The sequence below is a fragment of the Salmo salar genome, chromosome ssa13 (assembly GCF_905237065.1).
Source record: "Salmo salar chromosome ssa13, Ssal_v3.1, whole genome shotgun sequence".
NCBI lineage: Eukaryota > Metazoa > Chordata > Actinopteri > Salmoniformes > Salmonidae > Salmo > Salmo salar.
Genome location: NC_059454.1, coordinates 55,648,733 through 55,676,250, shown reverse-complemented (window position 1 = coordinate 55,676,250; position 27,518 = coordinate 55,648,733). Strand labels below are relative to the sequence as shown.

The 27,518-nt window shown below is 42.7% G+C and overlaps 1 protein-coding gene across 5 annotated transcripts; it reads right to left on the bottom strand.

Annotated features, from left to right (window-relative positions):
• Positions 1-425: 425 nt before the first annotated feature.
• Positions 426-27,411, bottom strand: LOC106567443 (transcription elongation regulator 1). 5 transcript variants are annotated; one of them, XM_014136704.2, is made up of 21 exons: positions 27,305-27,411; positions 26,386-26,608; positions 26,057-26,209; positions 25,282-25,546; positions 17,030-17,278; positions 14,275-14,337; positions 11,997-12,191; positions 11,637-11,743; positions 11,399-11,487; positions 11,120-11,283; positions 6,220-6,295; positions 5,071-5,209; positions 3,890-3,979; positions 3,534-3,652; positions 3,240-3,390; positions 2,837-3,001; positions 2,398-2,580; positions 1,959-2,138; positions 1,650-1,733; positions 1,466-1,566; positions 426-1,131 (listed from the first exon to the last, which is right to left on the bottom strand). In XM_014136704.2, the coding sequence occupies exons 1-21, from the start codon at positions 27,349-27,351 to the stop codon at positions 930-932; spliced, it is 3,045 nt and encodes a 1,014-aa protein (XP_013992179.2). In that variant the 5' UTR covers positions 27,352-27,411; the 3' UTR covers positions 426-929. The 5 variants fall into 5 exon arrangements, with proteins under 5 accessions (XP_013992179.2, XP_013992180.2, XP_013992181.2 ...); XM_014136705.2 differs by having other exon boundaries at positions 11,399-11,484; XM_014136706.2 differs by having other exon boundaries at positions 17,030-17,263.
• Positions 27,412-27,518: the final 107 nt, after the last annotated feature.

Genomic DNA, 27,518 nt, shown 5'->3' with positions numbered 1-27,518 from the left:
GTATCACATCTGGCCGTGATTGGGAGCATCCAGGCTGTATCACATCTGGCCGTGATTGGGAGCCTCCAGGCTGTATCACATCTGGCCGTGATTGGGAGCATCCAGGCTGTATCACATCTGGCCGTGATTGGGAGCATCCAGGCTGTATCACATCTGGCTGTGATTGGGAGTCCCATAGGGCGGTGCACAATTGGCCCAGCGTCGGCCAGGGTAGACTGTCATTCTAAATAAAAATTGCTCAAAATCATTATTAACATTGCGTTGTTCGATTATTTTAAATGGTCTCCTCTGTGTGGGCACAATCAGAATGTGGACAAGATCTGGACATGTTAGCTCCAGGTATAAACAGGGCATTTTATACCTACTTTTACTCTAAATTGTTTGGTAACAAAACCATTAAAACATTGACAGATCATAGGACAAGATTTTCAAAAAAAGGTTGCCTTTAATCCAGTAAAACATTTACAGAAACAGCAACCTATCCAAATTAAAGCGCTTTGAGAAGAAGCATTTAAACTGTACTGCGAGTTGGTACATGGAAATGACACCCTCTAAACAGTTATTACCAAGACCTGCAATGCCTTGCCACAGAACCAGCTCAACTGATCTTTTACATTGTCGTACATGTTGTAGGTTTCTGCAACTGCAGCAGATTGAAAACCACAGATGTATTACTATACCTATCCCTTTAACCTTTCACCTTAGCCAAAGGTCAGATGTTAAGGGTCACAGGGAAGTGGCATATCATCATCATCATCATCATCAGGCCCTGTAGGCAGGAGGGGAGAGTCACGACGGCCCAGAACTGCATTTAATAAATACAGGAGATGGATGTTCCGGGTTTACGATGAGGCATTACGACGTTACAGTTTTAAATACTGCACTAGGACAGGTGGGTTCATGCTCTGGCTCTCTAGCATTCTCCGTGGTCACTTAGTGGAGCGGCGCGTGGGCTCCGAGGCAGTGGGGGGAGGAGGGGGACCCCGGCGGTCCAGGTCCTCGATGTAGAACATGATTAGTTTACTCCTCTCCTCCGGGACACAGTCCAGCACCAGGTAACGCTTGTCGTTTTGCAGAACCTTCTCCACGTCCTTCAAGTGCTGGTCAGACTCCTGGAGCAACTTCCGCGACCTGGAGGAGGACAACATGGGTGGAAGCAGTCAGTGGAAAAATAACGTGTTGGGAGAAACAAGACTAGAGTGGATCTTGCCAATACCTTGTGACTACAGTATGATGACGCCACAATTCAACAGTATAGGAGGGATTAAGAGGCAGTGCAGTTGAAACAATAGCGCCTCCTGCTGACCCAATATCGAACAAGTAATTATTGGAGACTCCATTCTTAATTAGAAGTATAAAATGCCATTAAAAGTAAAACCAACTTATGATACATTTCAATTGAAACCTCATTCCCTCAGGTGACAGTGTAAAGATGTCAAGCCAGCCCATGTGTTCAAGCACCCACCTGTACGTGATGAACTTGGTCTCTTTAAGAAGCGTTCGGAAGTCAGCTTTGGCTGTGATGTACTTGTCTTTGATGTAGTCTTCAAACTCCCTCTGTTTCTTCTGAGAAACAAAGCACACAAAACCCCTCAGTGTTTCTGCCCGGGGTTAACTCAGTAAGGTAAAGAGAAAAGCAGAGGTCTTACTCGGTCACTACTGGAGAACTTGATACAGCGAGGGTCCTCTTTGATGATCTTCTTCACCTCCTTCCATGTGGTGGTCAGTGTGATCTTTGGGTGAACAACAATCAATAACAGCACTTACTATCAAGTCATTCGACCCAGGATAACACACCATATCTGAATGACATGCATGCCCGTCGTCTACGACGCCACCTTAACGTCAACAGCGCGTTCATGCAGACGGACTGCGCTGAGTTCCCATTTCATGCGGCCATGTCAGTGTACATATGCCCTGGAATGGAGTGTCACACCAGCCAAAGCGTTGCTCCTCACCATGACGGTCTCGTCCAGTAGCTGTCTGAAGTTCTCCTTCTTCTTCTTGGAGAGCGTCTCCACGTGTTCGTTGAACAGTTTCTCCTTGTCGTCTCTCTCCAGCAGAGAGGCCGACTCCCAGCGGTGGTCCTTACGCAGGTTACGCCGGGTGTCTGACCACGACGCGTCAGACGACCTCACCTGATCACACACACACACACACAAACACCCCCCAGCATTAGGATCTGGCAAGCAGTTCTTTGTCCACATAAATCACTGCACAAGTCTGCATTAATGCAGTCAAAATGATAAATTACTTTTTGCGTTCAGACTATTCAGAGGTCATGAAACGGGGCCAATGTTTTGGTACACCCAAGTTAAACAAGCAATTGATGTCCTATTTTTCTTATTCAGTGAACTAACTTGAGGTGTGTGTGTGCGTGAGAGACGGAGAGCTCACCATATCCGACATGAGGGCTCTGAAGTGCTGGATGGCCTCCTCCCTCTTGTGCTGCTCCCGTTCTCTGTCGATCTCCTTGGTCTGCTCAGAGCGGGCCTTCTGCACCTCGCGCTCCCTCTCCCTCAGACTGGCCTCTATCCTGGCAGCGCGCTCCATCTCCTTCTCCTTATCAGAGTCCATGTGCTGGCAGCAGAGAGAGAAACTGTCACACACACACACAGGCAGCATCATAATACACACACAGAGGCCTGCAGTCATCACAGGCGGCATGACAGATGACACCCATCACGTCAAGTGCCCAAACAGCGCCTAACCGCACGCCACTGAATAGTGGCAGGTTTGTGCCTATGGGCTGGGTTATGCCAGAAGAGCTGGAGTCAGTGTATGAATGAGGGCTGCATGTAGCCTCTGAGCGAGGTGCCACGGCTATTCCTCCCACCTTGGCCTGCTTGTCTACATATTGCTTGTAGAGTTCCTCTCTGGTGTTGGAGCTCTCCACAGCCTTGTAGCGGGGGTCTCCCTCCAGCTTGTCCTTCACCTTGCTCCAGCGCTGCCCTCCATCCAGGTGGTGGGCCCCAAGAAGTTCAAAGAAGTCCTGCTTCACCTGGGACAGACACGAGGGCAGACCAGACTTATAAGAGGAACACACACACACATTTGGTCAGGTAGACATTTAACATCAACTTAAATGATTGTTCTAAGTGTTGTCAATTAAGAATTTAGGTATTTCTTCCAGGTTTTCCGAAGCACAGAATCCAGGCAGCAAGGTACTTGTCCAACATATCATTTCCTCAGGCGTCTGTATTCAGTGGGCCATGGGGGTTTTCCAGTCCAGTGCTCACCTTCTCTCCTCTGTTCTTGGAGTCCTCCTTCTCTTTCTTCTTGAGAGAGGTCATGAACTCAATGAAGATGGCCTCCCGGTCCTTCATCTTATCGATGGCCTTGAACCGTTGGTCCTTGGCGTGCTTGGAGGCAAACTCGCTGAACGTTGTCCTGAAACAAACAAAGACTCTTAGTTGGCCAAGAAACAACGCCAATGCAAAATGTACACTTGACACTCAATTACTAAATGAGTGCAACTGCCTGGCGTACCGAGACAATGTTTGAACTAATGGGTGTTTGACGTGAGGTCTGACCTGGCGGTGAGCTTTGCATCCTCCATCATCTTCCTGAACTCGTCCTTAGACTGCATCAGTTTGTTCTTCTTCTCCTTCCTCTCCTCCTCAGCCCGGGTCTTCACGTACTGGTCAAACACCTGTACAAGCCCAGCAGACACATGGAACAATAGTTAGCGAAAATAAAGGACATTCGTGGCAGGTAACCCTTAAGGATATTCATTACCTGATATCAGGGCTCTGACCTTCCCCCAAAAGTGAAACATAGCTCATATTACCATAACACAGAATATGGCAAAAAAAACAACATGCTTTTAAAAACAAATTGATTAAATGTATAGATGAATTGATTGATTCATTCTGTAAGTGTACAATACCTGCTTTCTCTCTTTGGGGTTAAGCAGCAGATATCGCGGGTCAAAGACAATCTTGTGCAGCTCTTTCTCCCAGGTCGAGAACGCTGAGACCTGTGGGTACGGGGTTAAAGAGGGCATGAGACCAGGCCAATCAAGGTGGGCTTCAACAACATCCACATCAATTTCACTCATCAGTCAACTTAGTTTCTTTCAAGGAAAAATAATCCTTTGGTCGTCCCCCATCAAAATCTAAAAAGGGTCGGAATGAGTCACGTTTTACTCCTCAAACTACTGACACACAAAGGAGCAATATAATAAGAGCAGAGTGAGGTAATAAAAAGGTCTGCATCACGCCTGGTGGTGCCCATGGAAAAGGCTCCAGAGACCAGGCAGGCAGCTCCAAATAAATCCCCTGCTAGGGTAGTTCAATACGGTTTACAATACAATTTATATATATATTTTTTTTTATTGCTGCTTTGGATGCGTCAGTTACAATAAGCTTCTGTTGGGGCAGAACAGAAGTTGAACACCTCGGTTTAGTCAAATAGGACAGAAAAGTTGACACATAGTTCATGTAATACATAAACAGAAGGTGAAGACAAGAAAGCTGAACCCAGATTAGAGATGAGACTATAATAATGAAAAACGGGCTATTATCTACTCTGCATGCCAGTTTGTAAACAAGGAACATTATGACTGTCATAGGCAGTGTAGGCCTGTAGACATATGGATGGTATTGGACAAACCCAAGAACTGAATTCTAGGAACAAAAGCTATAGTTAGAAACTCCTATACAGCATACGGCATGAGTCATTTACTAAAAAAGAAAAATATGAAACCGTCACCATTATGTACAATAAATAGATATTTATGAAATAATGTCTTCCCTACATAAAATAGTGAAATGTTAAATCCATAGCCTACAGACCATTGTAGTTGTATAACATTTTTTAACCTAACATTTTGTATTCCTTATTTTTTTATTAGCAAAGCAAAACATAAGCAGAAAGGTATTTGACATTCAACTGAGCATAAGAGAGAAGACAGAGGCAGGAGGGAGAGGAACAGGAATAAAACAGTGCACCAAAGACAAGGAAAAGGAGAATTAACTGAAGAGTGTACCTTGGTGGGCTTCCATTCAGATCAATGTGTCTAACATTACAGAGCTGGTTACAGTATTGCGTTGGATTGAAGTGTTTTACCCCTCTCTTCAGCAGCATGTCCCTGAACTGTGTCATGCGGTTCTCCAGGGGAACGATGGCCCGCTCTCGGGCCGCCTTCAGCTCCGCCTCCATGGCTGCCTCTTTCTCAGAGTCTGCCTCTTTCATCACTTCCTCCTTCCTGCAAGCAGAGGGAACACGTCAGGGACCAGGCACACAGGGACAGGGGAGAGCTAGAAGCACTTTGTGACATCTGCTGATGTAAAAAAAAGGGCTTTATAAATACATTTGATTTGATGATAGATGGGGAGTTTTACGGGGCTGGACTGGGGTGCAACTTAAGTTCTTTAAATAGGGAAACGACATGTTCTGCTCTGTTAGCTCTATCCAGGTGGTATGACTTGAAGAAATAGTGGATGTGCTCTATACTTGACTGTTCAATCATTGGCCATCTAACAAATGAGTGAACTCCAAATTATATACGGTAGGCTTTGCGTAGGTCTTATAGTTTGGGAGGGGCAGGATTTGTCAAATACATGACCACTGATATTCATTGTCATGAACCTGGATTCCATGTTCCACAATCACATAAAGCTAGGGCAGGACAGGGCAGTGAGGTGAATGGTCTTAAATTCGCTGTTTCATTGGGGTTCCTAAAGCAGTAGTTTTAGAAGCAAGGTGGTTACCTTGGAGGCCCATGTTGGCATCATGTGTTCTACAGGCCTTTTCCCTGAACAATAGTCTCGTGTGCAACTGGACCAGTGTTTGGGGTAGCAGGGAGAGGCAGGCTTGGAGGGCACTGATGGGAAACAGTGACTGATTGGGTAACCTTGACAGTGACCATTGATTCACCACTCTAACAGACCCAGTGAAGACATAAATCAGGCTTTACTAAGTCAGTGCAAGCTGGGTCAAAGACTACTTCCCACCAAAACAGTCAGTCCCTCCACCCCCACAGGAAAAGATCCAAATCAAGCAATTTAGGGTTTGATGACAAAAAAACTACAAAAAAAAAATAACAACCTTTGGCTAAAAATCTAAATTGTTAGTTGGAGTACATTATAGGTTTATTTGAATTTGTACATGCTGTTTTATCCGTTTAGACAAGAGGAAGATTGACTGAGTGCCTCCTCATGCTGCTACTGGCCCCTGTGTTGGGCCCTTGGATGGAGAGGTGGACTGTGGACTTACTTCCTCTTCTTAGCCTTCACAGGCTCATCCTCCAGAGCTTCCTCTGCTGCCGCCTCCAGCTCCTCTTTGCTGATTCCTGAGGGAGCGATAATTGATTAGACAGCTGTGTAACATTACAAATGAGGCCATCCTCATGAAAACCTACAGAGGCATAACGAGAGCAGGGCTGTGAAGATTATGGAATCTTGGGTAATGATTAATTGTCTAGAGAATAGCTAGGGATATTGTCATAGTAATGTTTATGGAAAAATGTTTTGGACCTTGTAATGCATCTTGCTAAATTAGCTAGGACATACAGAGGGGTGAAATTATTGACACCCTTGATAAAAAAAAAAGACCAAAATTACAGTATAAAATAAATTCAAATACCGAGCTATATTGAATGGTAATTTCTTTTATACTAATACAATTGCTCAGAAAAAGATTTTGGTTTAAAAAGTAACACTTTCCTCCTCTCAAAAAGCAGGGTAAAAAATGACTGACAGCCCTGTTTTCAATCCCTCACCTTGCAAGGAAACCGGCACTGAGCCTTTCTCTAAGATGTTTTATGAGTGGGAGAACACATTTGGAGGCATCTTAGACCATTCTTCCATACAGAATCTTTCCACATCCTTGATCTGCGCTTATGGACTGCCCTCTTCAATTCAAACCACAAGTTTTCAATGGGTTTCAAGAGACAGATGAATTTGGATTGTTTAGGACAATTAACCATTTCTTTGTGGATTTACGTGTGTGCGCACACGTTCTGAAAGGCCCCAGAGTCTGCAACATCACTAAGCAAGGGGCACCATGAAGACCATGGAGCTCTTCAAACAGGTCAGGGACAAAGTTGTGGAGAAGTACAGATCAGGGTTGGGTTACAAAAAAAAAAAAAAATCAGAAACTTTTGAACATCCCACAGAGCACCATTAAATCCATTATTAAAAAAATTGAAAGAATATGGCACCAAAACAAACCTGCCAAGATGGGGCCGCCCACCAAAACTCACAGACCAGGCAAGGAGGGCATTAATCAAAGGCAACAAAGAGACCAAAAATAACCCTGAATGAGCTGCAAAGCTCCACAGCGGAGATTGGAGTATCTGTCCATAGGACCACTTTAAGCCGTACACTCCACAGAGCTGGGCTTTACAGAAGAGTGCTCAGAAAAAAGCCATTGCTTAAAGAAAATAAATAAGCAAACACGTTTGGTGTTTGCCAAAAGGCATGTGGGAGACTCCCCAAACATGTGGAAGAAGGTACTCTGGTCAGATGAGATTAAAATTGAGCTTTTTGGCCATCCAGGAAAACTCTATGTCTGGCGCAAACCCAACACCTCATCCCGAGAACACAATCCCCACAGTGAAGCATGGCGGTGGCAGCATCATGCTGTGGGGATGTTTTTCCATCGGCAGGGACTGGGAAACTCGTCAGAATTGAAGGAATGATGGATGGCGCTAAGTACAAGTATATTCTTGAGGGGAACCTGTTTCAGTCTTCCAGAGATTTGAGACCGGGTCAGAGGTTCACCTTCCAGCAGGACAATGACCCTAAGCATACTGCTAAAGCAACACTCGAGTGGTTTAAGGGGAAATATTTAAATGTCTTGGAATGGCCTAGTCAAAGCCCAGACCTCAATCCAATTGAGAATCTGTAGTATGACTTAAAGATTGCTGTACACCAGCAGAACCCATCCAACTTGAAGGAGCTGGAGCAGTTTTGCCTTGAAGAATGGGCAAAAATCCCAGTGGCTAGATGTGCCAAGCTTATAGAGACATACCCCAAGAGACTTGCAGCTGTAATTGCTGCACAAGGTGGCTCTACAAAGTATTGACTTTGGGGGGGTGAACAGTTACGCACGCTCAAGTTCAGTTTTTTTTATGATATTTGACTGTTTCACAATAAAAAAATCTTCAAAGTGGTAAGCATGTTCGGTAAATAAAATTGATATAAACCCACCAAAAAAAAACAATTTCAATTCCAGGTTCTAAGGCAACAAAATAGGAAAAATGCCAAGGAGGGGGGTGAATACTTTCACAACCCACTGTATATGTAGTACATAGTTACTTCAATTACCTCGTACCCCTGCACATCGACACATCCGATCCAACAGGTACCAGACTTGCTCAATGGGATTGAGATCCGGGCTCTTCGCTGGCCATAGCAGAACACTGACATTCCTGTCTTGTAGGAAAACACACAGAACGAGCAGTATGGCTGGTGGCATTGTCATGCTGGAGGGTCATGTCAGGAGGAGCCTGCAGGAAGGGTACCACATGAGGGAGGAGGATGTCTTCCCTGTAACACACAGCGTTGAGATTGCCTGCAATGACAACAAGCTCAGTCCGATGATGCTGTGACACACCGCCCCAGACCTTGACGGACCATCCACCTCCAAAAATCGATCCCGTTCTAGAGTACAGGCCTCGGTATAACGCTCATTCCTTAGACGATAAACACGAATCCGACCATCACCCCATGTGAGACAAAATCGCAACTCGTCAGTTTAGAGCACTTTTTGACCAGTCCTGTCTGGTCCAGCGATGGTGGGTTTGTGCCCATAGGCGACGTTGTGGCCGGTGATGTAAGGCAGATCCTCACCAGACAACAGGCCTACAAGCCCTCAGTCCAGCCTCTCTCAGCCTATTGCGCACAGTCTGAGCACTGATGGGCAGACCCTTTACTTAGTCCTTTATTGAAGAACCTTTGGCAGCGCTACAAGCTTGGCACACCTGTATTTGGAGTGTACTGCAGATCCTGCAGATCCTCTCAAGGTCTGTCAGGTTGGATGGGGAGCGTTGGTGCACAGCTATTTTCAGGTCTCTCCAGAGATGTTAGATCGGGTTCAAGTCTAGGCTCTGGCTGGGTCACTCAAGGACATCCAGAGACTTGTCCCAAAGCAACTCCTGCGTTGTCTCGGCTGTGTGTTTAGGGTCGTTGTCCGGTTGGAAGGTGAACCTTCACCCCAGTCTGAAGTCCTGAGCGCTTTGGAGCAGGTTTTCATCAAGGATCTCTCTGTACTTTGCTCCAATCATCGTTCCCTCGATCCTGACTAGCCTCCCAGTCCCTGCCGCTGAAAAACATCAGTTCAATCTTGATTTCATCAGACCAGAGAATCTTGTTTCTCATGGTCAGAATGTTTGGGTGGCTTTTGGAAAACTCCAAGCGGGCAGTCAAGTGCCTTTTACTGAGGAGTGGCTTCCGTCTGGCCACCATAAAGGCCTAATTGGTGGAGTGCTGCAGAGATGTCCATCTGGAAGGTTCTCCCATCTCCACAGAGGAACTCTAGAGCTCTGTCAGATTTACCATAGGGTTCTTGGTCACCTCCCAGCCCTTCTCCCCCGATTGCCCAGTTTGGCCGGGTTGCCAGCTTTAGTTAGTGTCTCGATGGTTTCAAACTTCTTCCATTTAAGAATGATGGAGACCACTGTTCTTGTGGACCTTCAATGCGGCAGACATTGTTTGGTACCCTTCCCCAGATCTGTGACTCGACACAATCCTGTCTCGGAGCTCTACGGACAATTCCTTGGACCTCATGGCTTGGTTTTTCCTCTGAGATGCACTGTCAAATGTGGGACCTTATACAGACAGGTGTGTGCCTTTCCAAATCATGTCCAATCAATTGAATTTACCACAGGTGGACTCCAATCAAGTTGTAAAAACTTCAAGGATGATCAATGGAAACAGGATGCACCTGAGCTCAATTGAGATGCCTAGAAAAGGGTCTGAATACTTATGTAAATAAGGCATCTTATTTTGCAAAAATGTCAACTTTTCGATTTGTCTTTACGGGGTATTTTGTGTAGATTGCTGAGGATCTCTTTTTTTCCCCCCATTTTAAAATAAGGCTGTAACGTAACATAATGTGGAAAAAGTCAAGGGGTCTGAATACTTTCTGAAGGCACTGTGTGTGTGTGTGTGTGTGTGTGTGTGTGTGTGTGTGTGTAGATGATATATTACACACACACACACACAGTGCCTTCAGAAAGTATTCAGACCCCTTGACTTTTTCCACATTTTGTTACGTTACAGCCTTATTTGAAAACGAGGAAGTGATTCACTGGGTGGGGTAAGTTTCTCAAAAACAAGTGATATCGCAAAAGTAGTGTCTGGACCCTGATATAACTTTATCCAGGACATTTAAGGGGGAAATCTGGTTGCGTCCACTACGAGGCTGAAACTTGGCCACAAGTGGATCTTCCAGCAAGACAATAACAAGCACATATAAAAAAACAAAAAACAAAGGAATGGTTTATTGGCCGCAGAAATCAACATTTTGCAATGCTATTAGTCTCCAGACTTCAAACCGATTGAAAACCTGTGGTTTGAATGGAAGAGGGCAGTCCATAAGCGCAGACAAAGGATATCAAGGATCTGGAAGGATTCTGTATAGATGAAGGGGCAAAGATCCCTCCCAGTGTGTTCTCTAACTCATAAAACATTGTAGAAAAAGCCTCAGTGTCGTTATCCTCGCAAGGTGACGTATTGAAAACAGGGGTAACAATTTTGATCGATATATTATTTTATTTGTTAAACAAAATCTCTTTCTCTGTGCAATTGTATTAGCATAAAATAATTACTTTTTGGAACATAGAATTTAGCTCAGTATATGAATGATTTATTTTCCACCATTCATTTCTGCTCATCTTTATCAAGGGTGTCAATTTCGGACCCCTCTAACTAATGAGCACAACACAGCTTTGGTGAAACCCCGTCTCAAAAACTAATGTTCTTGACCGCATGGAACTTTTGGAAATTAAACTTCTCCTAACCGTGCAGCTCGTAAAATAGATTACATAAAGTTGGTAAAATTTGTTTTTTTTTTTTAAAACCCCCAGAAAAATCTATTGGGTAAACTGTATATAAATTTCAATCCCACCTTCTCCTAAAATAATTGGTTTTTTTGGCGTGCGTGTTCGTACCCAGCTTCTTGGTGGCGTCCTCCAGGCCTCTTTTGTGAGGTGGTTCCTGGATATTCTTGTCAACGTCGGTCCGCCCCACCAGCTCATCTGGCCGGTCCCACATGGAGAGACGCGTGGTGGGATTGTAGTAGAAAACACGCTCGTCACCGGTCCACACAATACACCTACACACACACACACACACACACACACGTTCAATAGGGCACATGGGCAGGAGAGTGATGAAAGTTCAGCCTCATACAACAGCACATGGCTCCATCACCATCAGTGGGTACATACCAGGGAGTGCCAGGGATAGGGTTAGTGGCCACTGGCTTGGCTTTCTGTGCCGTTTTCTCCTCTTCAGTCATCTCCTCCTCCTTAACCTCCTCAATGAAAGGAATACAACCGTTAAAGAGTATTCTTCAAATGATCCACCCTATCAAATTATAACATTTAAAGCTGTGGATGTAGAAAGGGCTGTTGATTGTTTGATGCCAACTTTCTGACTACTAGACCGCGCCAGCTCTCCTCTTACCTCTTTCATCTCATTAGGGGGTTCTATTTTGGGCTCCTCGTCCTCCATCTCCATGGCCTCCTCCTCCAGGGCCTGCTGCCTCTCCTTGGCCTTCTCTGCCTCTCTCTCTACAGCAACAGAAACTCACACACATTAGACATGCAACAGTTAAATATCAAATTTTATTGGTCCCATATGTGATTAGCAGATGTTATTGCGGGTGTAGCGAAATGCTTGTGCAAAGTTTCCTAAGAGCTAGTCGTGATGCTGCCATCTCCGTCAGCGTCATCATCAATATTTCACTAACCAGTTTCACTATCACTAACCAGTCCAGGAAGAATGATAGCTGGTTGTAGAGACCCAAGCTTTAAATAGACCAACCTTTCTCCCGCAGTTCCAGGGGCTTGTCCCAGGTGGACTCTAGTGTGCGGTTGTTGTAGTAGTAGGTTTTCCCATCGGCCGTTTTGTACTCGGACCACTCTGGGAGTTGGAGGCCTGCCAAGGCGGGCGCCGCCAGGGCCAACTGGGGGTGGTGCATCATGGGAACAAGGGGAGAGGCCATGCCGGGCAGCATACCTGTAGAAGGTGAAATGCATAGAGAATACTTCTTAAGACATTCAGCTCTGATAAATTCCTAACCCCAATCTACTGCAGATCTAACCAACACCAAACATACAGCATGGGATGGGTAGTAGAAGAGAGGTTGATGACCCTTTGCTAGTGCCTCTTATTCTTAAAATATATTGAGGATGTACACTACCAGTCAAAAGTTTTAGAACATCTTCTCATTCAAGGGTTTCTCTTAATTTTTTACATTGTAGAATAATAGTGAAGACATCAAAACTATGAAATAACACATTATAGAATCATGTAGTAACCAAACAAATATATATTTGAGATTGTTCAAATAGCCACCCTTTGCCTTGACTGCTTTGCACACAGTTGGCAGGCTCTCAACCAGCTTCATGAGGTAGTCACATGGAATGCATGTCAATTAACAGGTGTGCCTTGTTAAAAGTTAGGCGAAAGAATTCCACAAATTAATGCATTTGAGCCAATCAGTTGTGTTGTGAAAAGGTAAGGGGGTATACAGAAGATAGCCCTATTTGGTAAAGATCAAGTCCAAATTACAGCAATAACAGCTCAAATAAGGAAAGAGAAATGACAGTCCATTACTTTAAGACATGAAGGTCAGTCAATCTGGATAATATCAAGTGCAGTTGCAAAAACCATCAAGCGCTATGACGAAATGGGCTCTCATGAGGACCGCCACAGGAATGGAGTTACCTCTGCTGCAGAGGAAAAGTTCAATAAAGTTACCAGCCCCAGAAATTGCAGTCCAAATAAAGGCTTTGCAGAGTTCAAGTAAGACACATCAACTGTTCAGAGGAGACTGTATGGAATCAGGCCTCCATGGTCAAATTGCTGCCAAAGAAACCACTAAAGGATACCAATAAGAAGAGACTTGCTTGGGAAAAGAAACAAGCAATGGACATTAGACCTGTGGAAATCTGTCCTTTGGTCTGGAGTCCAAATTGGAGATGTTTGGTTCCAACCTCTGAGACGCAGTGTGGGTGAACGGATGATCTTCGCATGTGTGGTTCCCACCGTAAAGCATGGAGTAGGTGGTGTTATGGTGTGGGGTGCTTTGCTAGTGACACTGATATATTTATTTAAGCAGCCAACAAGTGCTCAGCACAAGTGGGAGACTGTTGGAAAAGTATTCCAGGTGAAGCTAGTTGATAGAAAGCCAAGAGCGTGCAAAGCGGTCATCAAGGCAAAGGATGGCTATTTGAAGAATCTCCAAAAAACATTTGATTTGTTTAACACTTTTTTGGTTACTACATGATTCCATATGTGATATTTCATAGTTGATGTTTTCACCATTATTCTACAACGTAGAAAATAGTACAAATAAAGAAAAACCATTGAATAAGTAGGTATTCTCAAACTTTTGACCGGTTGTGTATATAAGAATTCACCTGAAATATAGAAAGGTCTTAGGTCAAACATTTACACCTAATTCTCCAAACTGGAAAGAAATGGGCCTTCCCTGGTTAGTCACACAGGTAACATCTAAACTGAGCCGCTGAGATGTTAACAAAAACACAAAGGCATGCCACAAGTAGAAAATGATTATCAAATGACCATACAACATTAATGTGAATATCCTCTACTGAATGGAAAATAAGGGTGCTGCCTGTCAAAACAAGGTCCAATACTCCTTTGTCACTGTCTACAAAATAAATGACCACTCCGCTCTTAAAAATGTTACCCTGCTAAAGTAGCCTAGCTAACACCAACAGTATAACAGTGACATTACTGATGCAAGTCTACAATGCCGTTACGTCCAACAAGACTTCACACTGATGCCAAATATCAATTGGTTGTTTATCATAACTACAAGGGCAGAGATGTCTCTGTTCGTAATCTCCTCGCTGAAAAAAAAAAAGCATCAGAACTGTATAATTTAAACAAGAAAGAATGTCCTAAAATGTCTAACTCACTAATGTTGAGGAAATAAAGGAAAAAGTTCCGACAGCAATACTTCATTGTTTGGCAGTGCCTAAGTGGCAAAAAATAATAAGCATAATTTTCACAACACACCACTAACATGCCATCTAACAAAATACTGACTGGAGACGTTTGAAAGAATTACCGTTATTGTTGGGGGAGACTGTCTTTATATAGGGAGCGCCTACTATCTGCATCATTGCTACACCTGCAAGAACGGACAAGCAAGCATGTTGTTGGGACACAGGAGAAGAGGTGCCAGCTGCCAGGGCAAGGCAGACAGCGATTGACACAATACATATACAAAACTAGGCCCACAACTATAATATCACTTTGATAAAGCCACGTTAGTATTCTCTTCCTGGCAACAACCAGATTAATGAATAATTTGGTCATGTAAATGGAGTATTGAGCATTTTTTTTGTTAAAACATTTTTTTAAATTAAGAAATGTCGAGTAAGTCATCAAAGATTAACGCCCCCTTTCCTTATAAGGCAGTATGTTAAAAGCCTTCGAATTTGCTTTTGTTATCTCTACACGGCTTGCTGAACTTGGGCAATGCTGACATTTACAGGAATGAAAGCGACTTGTTTCTGCAATAATTACAGTGCAAGAAAAAAACTGAACGAAGAAAAAAAAAAACGGGACCTGCAACAATTTCAAAGATTTTACTGAATTACAGTTCATATAAGGAAACCAGTCAATTGAAATAAATTCAATCTGCCCTAATCTTTGGATTTCACATGACTGAATACAGATATGCATCAGTTGGTCATAGATATCTAAAAAAAAAAAAAAATTATAGAAATAAATAAATATATATTTTTTAAAAGGATCACAAAACCAGTCAGTATCTGGTGTGACCACCATATGTCTCATGTGGCTTGACACATCTCCTTCACATAGACTTCATCAGACTGTTGACAGTGGAATGTTGTCCCACTCTTCAATGGCGTGCAAAGTTTCTGGATATTGGAGGGAACTGGAACACGCTGACGTACACGTCAAACCAGAGCATCCCAAACATGCTAAATGGGTGAAATATCTTGTGAGTATGCAGGCCAAATAAGAACTGGGACATTATCAGCTTTCAGGAATTGTGTACAGATCCTTGCGACATGGGGCTGTGCGTTATCATGTTGAGACATGAGGTGATGGCTGCGTATGAATGGCACGTCAATGGGCCCCAGGATCTTGTCCCGGTATCTCCGTGCATTCAAATTGCTATTGATAAAATGCAATTGTGTTTGTTGTCTATAGCTTATGCCTGTCCATACCATAACCCCACCTCCACCATGGGGCACTCTGTTCACAACGTTGACATAAGCAAACCGCTCGCCCACACGACACCATACGTGGTCTGCGGTTGTGAGGCACTGCCAAATTCTCGAAAACATTGGAGATGGCTTATGGTAGAGAAATTAACATTAAATTCTCTGGCTACAGCGCCGGTGGACATTCCTGCAGTCAGCATGACAATTGCACGCTCCCTCAACTTGAGATATCTGTGGCATTGTGTTATGTGACAAAACTGCACATTTTAGTGGCCTTTTATTGTACCCAGCACACAGTGCACCTGTGTAATGATCATGCTGTTTAAAAATCAGCTTCACCTGTCAGGTGGATGATTATTGTGACAGAGGTTAAGTGCTCACTAAACAGGAATGCAAACAAATTTGAGCAGAAAAAAAGCCTTTTGTGCATATGGAACATTTCTGGGATCTTTTCAGCTCATGAAACATGGGACCAACACTTTACATGTTGCGTTCGTATTTCTATTCAGTGTAAAATGCTAAGAGTTGAATGTGAAGTATTGTGGAATAAAACTATTTTCATTGGCACTTTGAAGTCAACCCAGGTTGGGCTGGCTTTGTTGGGCTAGCTGAAATTGCATATCTACTGCCTCCAGAAATTAGAAATGTCATGTTGTTAGGTAGCCAATGTGACTACAACTGGCTTTGCCAATGTTGCTAACTAGCAAGATGTTGAAGAATTTAATTCACCCTCACCATGCCCTAACTAACGTTACCCCTTACTCCTGTCAGTACCAGTCACAACTGACGTAAGTTAGCTAGCTAAACGGTTAGCATCGTTGCTAGCATAACAGGCGAGCTAGCTTAATTCCTACATTGCTTATCATGGCATTGACTATTTGCTAGCTAGCTAGCCAAGCAAACCAGATGACATGTTTGATATGATGTAGCTTTCTAGCTTTCAAAATGACCTGACCAGCTAAAATTGCTGCTAGCACACGTTAGCTAGCTTGTTTCAACTGATTTACTGGCTAACGTTAGGTAGCTAGCATTTGAGGGCTGACTGTTGAAAAGTTTGTGTAGTCCAAAATTGAATGAAGGATCCAGCTATGGTGGAAATTCGTGTAATGTCAGACAAGTAGTTCTGCAGTAGTCAATGTGCTAGCTAAGAGCAATGAGCCCAGACAAGCTAGCTAAATGTATCAGCAGCAAGCAGTGATCAGCTTGGTGGCTGCATATTAACATAATTACCAGCCAGAACTCTAATCGAGCTGGCACCAGTTGTGAAACTGGGCTGCACTGGCCTGGGTTTCCCTCGACCCATCTTGAATTTGAGAATTCCATTCGAACCAGCTCGAATTTGGCCCTAATTTTAAGTGCCAGTGGAAACGTTTTAAGAATCATAAAAAAATAAGTAGAAACAAGTTGAATTGGTTTGCCCAATTATTTACTCCAGCCTCGACCAGGACCATTCTACAATAATTGTTTAACCTACTGATTTTACAGAAAATGAAAATAAGAGACCTAACATTATGACAAACAAATGAAGAGATGACACATGACAGAGTACGGAAAGAGGTGGAGAGGCAGTACTGTTAAAAAGGGGTAGAGAGGGGAGGGTTTGGGATGAGGGAGCTTATGTCTTACCGGGCAGTGGGATGTGCATGCCTGGTAGAGGCACTCTGAAGGGGTGCATGACCCCTGGGGGGAAGCCTGGGATATTGGGCGTGTGAGGCTGGGACATGGCGTGGTGTGGCAGGCCAGTCGGGAGACTCTGGGGCAGCAGGGACATGGTCTGGACTGGTGTCACTGAGGCTGGCACGGTGGATACACTGATGGTCACTGCAACACTGGAGGGGACGGAGGCCACAGGCTGCAGATCTGTAGCAGCAGAAGCTGGACAAAGACCAGCAGACAGTTACAACACACAGTCTGGTCATATAGTAAAACCAACCATAAACAAGCAGAAAACAACCCATTACCAACTTTGTGAACTTCACAAAATCAGGATTTCGCACCATACAAAAGGTCAGACATGCCAAAAACGTTGATGGGACCCAGATCTCCCTCTCCCATTTACAGTGGCTTGTGAAAGTATTCACCCCCCCCTCCTTGGCATTTTTCTATTTTGTTGCCTTACAACCTGGAATTTAAATGTATTTTGGGGGGGGTTTGTATCATTTGATTTTTCACAACATGCCTACAACTTTGAAGATGCAAAATATGTGTGAGTGAAACAAACAAGAAATATCATAAAAAAACAACTTGAGTGTGCATAACTATTCACCCCCCAAAGTCAATACTTTGTAGCGCTACCTTTTGCAGCAATTACAGCTGCAAGTCTCTTGGGGTATGTCTCTATAAGCTTGGCACATCTAGCCACTGGGATTTTTGCCCATTCTTCAAGGCAAAACTGCTCCAGCTCCTTCAAGTTGGATGGGTTCCGCTGCTGTACAGCAATCTTTAACCTGTTTGGGATAGGGGGCAGTATTTTCACGGCCGGATAAAAAAACGTACCCGATATAATCTGGTTACTACTCCTGCCAGAAACTAGAATATGCATATAATTGGTCGATTTGGATAGAACACACCCTAAAGTTTCTAAAACTGTTTGAATGGTGTCTGAGTATAACAGAACTCATATGGCAGGCCAAAACCTGAGAAGATTCCATACAGGAAGTGCCCTGTCTGACAATTTCTTGTCCTTCTGTAGCATCTCTATCGAAAATACAGCATCTGTGCTGTAACGTGACATTTTCTAAGGCTTCCATTGGCTCACAGAAGGCGCCAGAAAGTGTAATGGGGTGTCTGCAGTCTCTGGGCGAAAAACAGCAGGAGATTTTGTGAGTGGCCAGGCTGGGAACAGTGACACTGGAGATGCGCGTTCACGAGACTACTCCTTTTTTTTCTTTCAGCCTTTGAATGAATACAACGTCGCCCGGTTGGAATATTATCACTATTTTACGAGAAAAATAGCATAAAAATTGATTTTAAACAGCGTTTGACATGCTTCTAAGTACGGTAATGGAATATTTTGAATTTTTGTGTCACTCTGACGAAGGCCGATACGTAAGCTTATTAAATATCAGTGATACTATCAAGAACAGTGTGCGGTTTCCTTTTTTCCTTCATCCAGAATTTTTTTGTCACGAAATGCGCTCACGCGTCACCCTTCGGATTGTGACCTGAACGCACGAACAAAAAAACGGAGCTATTTAAATATAACTATGGATTATTTGGAACCAAAACAACATTTGTTGTTGAAGTAGAGGTCCTGGGAGTGCATTTTGACGAAGAACAGCAAAGGTAATCCAATTTTTTAATAGTAATTTTGAGTTTGGTGAGGGCCAAACTTGGTGGGTGTCAAATTAGCTAGCCTGTGATGGCCGAGCTATCTACTCAGAATATTGCAAAATGTGCTTTCGCCGAAAAGCTATTTTAAAATCTGACACCGCGATTGCATAAAGGAGTTCTGTATCTATAAATCTTGAAATAATTGTTATGTATTTTGTGAATGTTAATCATGAGTAATTTAGTAAATTCACCGGAAGTTTGCTAGTTCTGAACATCACATGTTAATGTAAAAAGCTGGTTTTTGATATAAATATGAACTTGATTGAACAAAACATGCATGTATTGTATAACATAATGACCTAGGAGTGTCATCTGAAGAAGATCAAAGGTTAGTGCTGCATTTAGCTGTGGTTTTGGTTTTTGTGACATATATGCTTGCTTTGAAAATGGCTGTGTGATTATTTTTGGCAGGGTACTCTCCTGACATAATCTAATGTTTTGCTTTCGCTGTAAAGCCTTTTTGAAATCGGACAATGTGGTTAGATTAACGAGAGTCTTGTCTTTAAAATGGTGTTAAGTAGTCATATGTTTGAGAAATTGAAGTTATAGCATTTGAGATATTTGTATTTCGCGCCACGCTCTACCATTGGATATTGGTGAGGCGTTCCGTCTGTCCCTAAAAGGTTATTAAGTCATACTACAGATTCTCAATTGGATTGAGGCCTGGGCTTTGACTAGGCCATTCCAAGACATTTAAATATTACCCCTTAAACCACTCAAGTGTTGCTTTAGCAGTATGCTTAGGGTCATTGTCCTGCTGGAAGGTGAACCTCTGACCCAGTCTCAAATCTCTGGAAGACTGAAACAGGTTCCCCTCAAGAATATACTTGTACTTAACGCCATCCATCATTCCTTCAATTCTGACGAGTTTCCCAGTCCCTGCCAATGAAAAACATCCCCACAGCATGATGCTGCCACCGCCATGCTTCATTGTGGGGATTGTGTTCTCGGGATGAGGTGTTGGGTTTGAGCCAGACATAGAGTTTTCCTGGATGGCCAAAAAGCTCAATTTTAGTCTCATCTGACCAGAGTACCTTCTTCCATATGTTTGGGGAGTCTCCCACATGCCTTTTGGCAAACACCAAACGTGTTCGCTTATTTTTTTCTTTAAGCAATGGCTTTTTTCTGAGCACTCTTCTGTAAAGCCCAGCTCTGTGGAGTGTACGGCTTAAAGTGGTCCTATGGACAGATGCAGCAAAGCTGCACAGCGGAGATTGGAGTTCCTTCAGGGTTATGTTTGGTCTCTTTGTTGCCTCTCTGATTAATTAATTCCCTCCTTGCCGGTATTTTTGGCCACCGATTTTCCAATTTAAATGTTTTTATTTTTTTTATTTATACCTTTATTTATTTAACTAGGCAAGTCAGATTAAGAACACATTCTTATTTTCAATGACGGCCTAGGAACGGGGGTTAACTGCCTTGTTCAGGGGGGATTCGGGGATTCGTTTTTACAACCTTCCGGTTACTAGTCCAACGCTCTAACCACCTGCCTTACATTGCACTCCACGAGGAGCCTGCATGGCAGGCTGACTACCTGTTACGCGAGGGCAGCAAGAAGCCAAGGTAAGTTGCTAGCTAGCATTAAACTTATCTTATAAAAAACTATCAATCTTAACATAATCCCTAGTTAACTACACATGGTTGATGATATTACTAGTTTATCTAACGTGTCCTGCGTTGCATATAATCGATGCGGTGCCTGTTAATTTCTCATTGAATCACAGCCTACTTCGACAAACGGGTGTTGATTTAACAAGCGCATTTGCGAAAAATGCACTGTCGTTGCACCAATGTACCTAACCATAAACATCAATGCCTTTCTTTAAAACCAATACACAAGTATATATTTTTTAACCTGCATATTTAGTTAATATTGCCTGCTAACATGAAATTGTGTCACTTATATTGCGTTCATTGCACGCAGTCAGGGGTATATGCAACAGTTTGGGCCGCCTGGCTCGTTGCGAACTAATTTGCCAGAATTTTACATAATTATGACATAACATTGAAGGTTCTGCAATGTAACAGCAATATTTGGACTTAGGGATGCCACCCGTTAGCTAAAATACGGAACTGTTCCATATTTCACTGAAAGAAAAAAAACTTTTGTTTTCGAGATGATAGTTTCCGGATTCGACCATATTAATGACCTAAGGCTCGTATTTCTGTGTGTTATTATGTTATAATTAAGTCTATGATTTGATATTTGATAGAGCAGTCTGACTGAGCGGTGGTAGGCACCAGCAGGCTCGTAAGCATTCATTCAAACAGCACTTTTGTGCGTTTTGCCAGCAGCTCTTCGCTGTGCTTCAAGCTGTTTATGACTTCAAGCCGGGTGGGTATAATTTGTGGAACGTTCCAACAGGAATCTATTCCAAAAACTTCGGAAATAACAAGGTTGACAAAAAAAACAACGCATACAAAGTTGTATAGCGGCAGAATAAGACACCCGGTTTGCGTTTTTCACTCATCAGGTTTATTCCGAAAAATGACTGTCCTCACTCTGGTTGCCTATGGACAAACATTAAGAATAAGCTACGTGGTGAGTTGATGCCTATTCGGCAGCTAGTTAGCTAGGTTTGTATGCGTTGCTACTTGTATGCGTTGTTGGTTGGCAACCTTTACTTTACGTTTTTTGGAGCAGATTCCTGTTGGAACGTTCCACAAATTATACCCACCCCTTCAAGCCTATCAACTCCCAAGATTAGGCTGGTGTAACCGATGTGAAATGGCAAGCTAGTTAGCCGGGTGCGCGCTAATAGCATTTCAAACGTCACTCGCTCTAAGACTTGGAGTGGTTGTTCCCCTTGCTCTGCATGGGTAACGCTGCTTCGAGGGTGGCTGTTGTCGATGTGTTCCTGGTTCGAGCCCAGGTAGAAGCAAGGAGAGGGACGGAAGCTATACTGTTACACTGGCAATACTAAAGTGCCTATAAGAACATCCAATAGTCAAAGGTATATGAAATACAAATCGTATAGAGAGAAATAGTCCTATAATAACTACAACCTAAAACTTCTTACCTGGGAATATTGAAGACTCATGTTAAAAGGAACCACCAGCTTTCATATGTTCCTATGTTCTGAGTAAGGCACTTAAACGTTAGCTTTCTTACATGGCACATATTGCACTTTTACTTTCTTCTCCAACACTTTGTTTTGCATTATTTAACCTCTCTGGGCTAGGCGGGACGAATTCGTCCCACCTACGCAACAGCCAGTGTAATCCAGTGGCGCAATTTTCAAATACCTTAAAAATCCTATTACTTCAATTTCTCAAACATATGACTATTTTACAGCTATTTAAAGACAAGCCTCTCGTTAATCTAACCACACTGTCCGATTTCAAAAAGGCTTTACAACGAAAGCAAAACATTAGATTATGTCAGCAGAGTACCAAGCCAGAAAAAATCAGACACCCATTTTTCAAGCTAGCATATAATGTCACAAAAACCCAGAAGACAGCTAAATGCAGCACTAACCTTTGATGATCTTCATCAGATGACAACCCTAGGACATTATGTTATACAATACATGCATGTTTTGTTCAATCAAGTTCATATTTATATCAAAAAACAGCTTTTTACATTAGCATGTGACGTTCAGAACTAGCATACCCCCCGCAAACTTCCGGCGAATTCACTAACAATTTACTAAATTACTCACGATAAACGTTCACAAAAAGCATAACAATTATTTTAAGAATTATAGATACAGAAGTCCTCTATGCACTCGATATGTCCGATTTTAAAATAGCTTTTTGGTGAAAGCACATTTTGCAATATTCTAAGTACATAGCCCAGCCATCATGGGCTAGCTATTTAGACACCCGGCAAGTTTAGCACTCACCAATATCAGATTTACTATTACAAAAGTTTGATTACCTTTTGTTGTCTTCGTCAGAATGCACTCCCAGGACTTCTACTTCAATAACAAATGTTGGTTTGGTCCAAAATAATCCATCGTTATATCCGAATAGCGGCGTTTTGTTCGTGCGTTCCAGACACTATCCGAATGGTAAATAAGGGTCGTGCGCATGGCGCAATTCGTGACAAAAAAAATCTAAATATTCCATTACCGTACTTCGAAGCATGTCAACCGCTGTTTAAAATCCATTTTTATGCCATTTTTCTCGTAAAAAAGCGATAATATTCCGCCCGGGAATATCCTTTTAGGTTAACAGACAAAGGAAAAGAAAGCTTTCGGTCGACGCGGGCACGAGCCTGAGTCTCACAGTACTGTAACCAGCCACTACCCAAACGCGCTACTTTTTTTTTTTTCAGCCAGAGCCTGCAAAGCCACGATTCAGCATTTTGCCGCCTTCTGAGAGCCTATGGCAGCCGTAGGAAGTGTCACGTTATAGCTAAGATCCTCACTCTTCAATAAACAGAGACAAGAAGAACGACACCTTGTCAGACAGGGCACTTCCTGCATGAAATCTTCTCAGGTTTTTGCCTGCCATATGAGTTCTGTTATACTCACAGACACCATTCAAACAGTTTTAGAAACTTTACGGTGTTTTCTATCCAAAGCCAATAATTATATGCATATTCTAGTTACTGGGCAGGAGTAGTAACCAGATTAAATCGGGTACGTTTTTTATCCAGCCGTGTCAATACTGCCCCCTAGCCCTAACAGGTTAAACCAAATTGAACATGTTTCATTATTTATTTGAGGCTAAATTGATTTTATTGATGTATTATATTAAGTGTTCATTCAGTATTGTTGTAATTGTCATTATTACAAATAAATACATTAAAACATAAAAAAAATAATATATATATATATATATATATATATATATATAAAAATACAAAATAAAAGAAAAATTGAAAAAAAAAAAAAGTTTGTAAAAGTTTTTGTATTTATTTAAAAAAAAATAATAATAATAATTTTTTTAAATATAATAATAATTTTTTTACAAAAATTAAATCAAAACCAAAAAATATATATAAAATAAAATAAAAAAATTAATAAAAAAATAAAAAGAACAAAATAATAATACAAAAAAATAACAAAAATAAAAAAAAAAAAAAAAAAAAAAAATCGGCCAATTAATCGGTATCGGCTTTTTTGGGTCCTCCAATAATCGGTATCACCGTTGAAAAATCATAATCGGTCAACCTCTAATACATATAATGGTAGACTTGGATTGAAAACACTGACGTTTCCAAAACTGTTAAATAATGTCTATGAGCATAACAGAACTGATATGGCAGGCGAATACTTGAGGAAAATCCATCCAGGAAGTACTATTATTTTGAAAGGCTGTTTTTCCATTGAAAGCCTATACAAAGACTTAGGACCCAGTTCACAATCTCCATGGATTCTTCTACATATGGCCAGTCTTTAGGCATTGTTTCAGCACTTTCAATGAGTGGACAGTGGAAATTTCCAGACATGAAGCCAGCGCGTGATCGAGAGCGCGCCTTTCTTGTTTCTCCTTTTCTATTGACAAAGCTTTTGTCCGGTTGAAATATTATTGATTATTTATGACAAAAACAACCTGAGGATTGATTTTAAACATCGTTTGACATGTTCTACAAACTTTTATTGTACTTTTTTGACTTTTCGTCTGGGTGTCGAGAGCGAGCTTTGTGCCTTTGGATTACTGAACTAAACGCACCAACAAAACTGAGGTTTTTGGACATAAAGAGGGACATTATCGAACAAAACAAACATTTACTGTGTAACATGGAGTCCTGGGAGTGCCACCAAATGAAGATCAAAGGTTAGTGATTCATTTAATCGCTATTTCTGACTTTTGTGAGTCCTCTCCTTGGCTGTGAAATGTCTGTATGGTTTCTTGTGGCTAGGCGCTGTCCTAACAATCGCATGGTGTGCTTTCGCCGTAAAGCCTTTTTGAAATCGGACACTGTGGTTGGATTAACAAGAAGTTTATCTTTAAAATGGTGTATAATACTTGTATGTTTGAGGAATTTTAATTATGGGATTTCTGTTTGATTTTGGCGCCCTGCAATTTCACTGGCTGTTGTCGAGGTGGGACGCTAGCGTCCCAATGATACCAGAGAGGGTAATAATGGATTTAATGGTGCTCCGTAGGCTGTTCAAAGTTTCTGATGTGTTTTTTATAACCCAACCCTGATCTGTACTTCTCCACAACTTTGTCCCTGACCTGTTTGGAGAGCTCCTTGGTCTTTGTGGTGCTGCAGACTCTGGGGCCTTTCAGAACGTACGTATGTACGTGTATATATATATTGAGATCATGTGACAGATCATTTGACACTTAGATTGCACATAGGTGAACTTTAACTAATTTCACGACTTCTGAAGGTAATTGGTTGCACCAGATCTTATTTAGGGGCTTCATAGCAAAGGGGGTAAATACATATGCACGCACCACTTTTTATTTTATTTTTTTAAACAAGTTATTATTTTCATTTCACTTCACTAGTTTGGACTATTTTGTATATGTACATTACATGACATCCAAATAAAAATGTATTTAAATGAAAGGTTGTAATGCAAAAAAAGTATGAAAAACACCAAGGTGGATGAATACTTCTGCAAGGCACTGTATGTACTCACTAGCAATGGTCTGGGACACAGAGGTGGTGGTGGTGGTGGTGTTTGAGTCTGGACTGGTGGTCATGGTGCTGGACGGGGAGGGGGCCTGTGTGGACACTGGGGAGGGTATAGCAGCTGCAGTGCTGACTGATGTGATGCTACTGGAGGAGGCTCCTGTCCCCGCCGGGGTCACCATAACAGGGTTGAGCTCTGACTGCTGGATCACCTTCACCCCCTCAGGTTTGCTCCAGGCTGACTCTCGAGTCCTGGCATTGTAGTAGTACGCCTAAGGGGAAGGGTAGGGGAAGATAGATGGGTTAGTTTACAACATCACAAAAACAATGCTCACGCTTCAATGGGGCAGAAGTCTGTGTGGCGTTTTGATTCTGGGATGGCCAGACCGCTAGCAACAATGACAAGAAGCTGCCATGTGGGGAATCGTAGGTGGCTCATTTCAGCTAGTGTTATCTTGTTCTTGATACCATGCCTTGCTTGGAGGTGTTTTGACTGATGTCACGTCTAAGCTAATATGGCTAAAATTCACAAGCTAATCAACAACTGTCACAATGTATTTGAGAGAAATGAAAATGTATTTATCTTTTCAATAAACACTGAAGAAATATAGTTTATATGTCAACAATCTAAGCCAACCCTGTCTGTTTTACCCCATAGTTGTGCATGCATCAGTTGTGTTGCTAAACAACCAACCCATATATAACTTATGAGGGAAACACAGGAAAATATTAATTCCGGTACGTTGAAATATTAGAGAACTATGTAACAGCCCATTCTTTACCTTTCCCTCCGGTGTTTTGTTCTCTACCCAGATCTCCTCAGCAGGGGGCAGAGTAGGGGCTCCAGCTCCTGGAACTGGGGGCATTCCAGGGGGGAATAGCATCCCTGGGGGTGGGGGCATGCTGCCCATCGGAGGGGGCATGAAAGGAGGTCTCTGAAAAACAAAACAAATGCATTCAAATGTCAAGCCTTTTATACTAACTATGCAGTCTGATATTCTGTCTCTCAATGCATTCAGAGCTCTGACAGACCAAAAGGGGAGCAGTCATACTTTGGAATAGATGGATGGTCTAAATTAAAAAAATATCCTTGCATCACTGGCAGGTGTACCTGTAGGTGAGGGGGTCCGAGAGGCGGGGGCATGCCTCCTGGTGGGGGGATGGGTGGCATGCTGGGGTCAAACGGTGGACGCCCGAATGGTGGCCCCCTTGGTGGAGGCCCTCTCATCATACCGAAAGGGGGAGGCGGGGGTCTGAGAAGTGGGGGTGGACCACGCATCACTGGGGTTGGAGGAGGAGTAGGGCCGCGGAAACGCAACGTCTGCTGCGTCATCCTAGAAACAAACCAAATGGACCTGGCTCATGAACCAAATCAAAATCAACACATTTTACTCGCTAGCTTTCCTACCAATGTTCAGGTTATTGTTTGCAGCAACAGGCTAGTGTCTCAAAATATTAATTAATGTTATGAAGCTAGCCTATCACTTACATTGCGCGGTCAAGCTAGCTATTCATCGCATCAAACGACGCAGTGACTGTAGCTACATTTGACAGTTTCACTGGTAATCCGCAGGCCAATGAACAGTAACTAGTGAATGTGTATGCTGACTAGTTAGCTAACGTAGCTACTCTAGGCTAATTAACGTTGGCTAATGTTATGCCATTCAAATCGACGCGCAGTCTGCACGCCCAGCTAACGCTAACGGACCATTTCAGAAACAATCGTCCGTGTCTAACTAGCTATTAAGTAGTTTATGTTGAAACTACTTTGCTTAACTCGACGAATAGTATCACATTTTAGCAAAATATACGATGAGTCAGGTTGTCTAGCTAGCTAACGTTACGAGGCTAATGTTAGCAACTAACTGGCGCGGCCACATTGAACAGTCAGCGGCAGCAACGAATGCACTCGCGAGCGCATGGAACAAATCATTGGGAGTTCCGTTTCACAATAATGTCAAGTTAACAACCGCAGAAAACATTATTTATCACAAATATCGATCACTTGGGTTTATTCGCTATCGCCTCACCTGTTGTCGTTAAACCCAATACTTTCACCGTCTCCGTGGTCCGCCATTACAGGGAAATCAAACGATTCTTCCTGGAAACACCTCTTGACACAAACTTGTACACAGCATTGGCCAAATGGCCTGTCAATCATAGTAGGGGGCCAGTCGTTAATAACATCTGATTGGATGCCAAAATAGTCAACATCGTCTGGGCAGAGGGCTCTGCGTCTAGCCA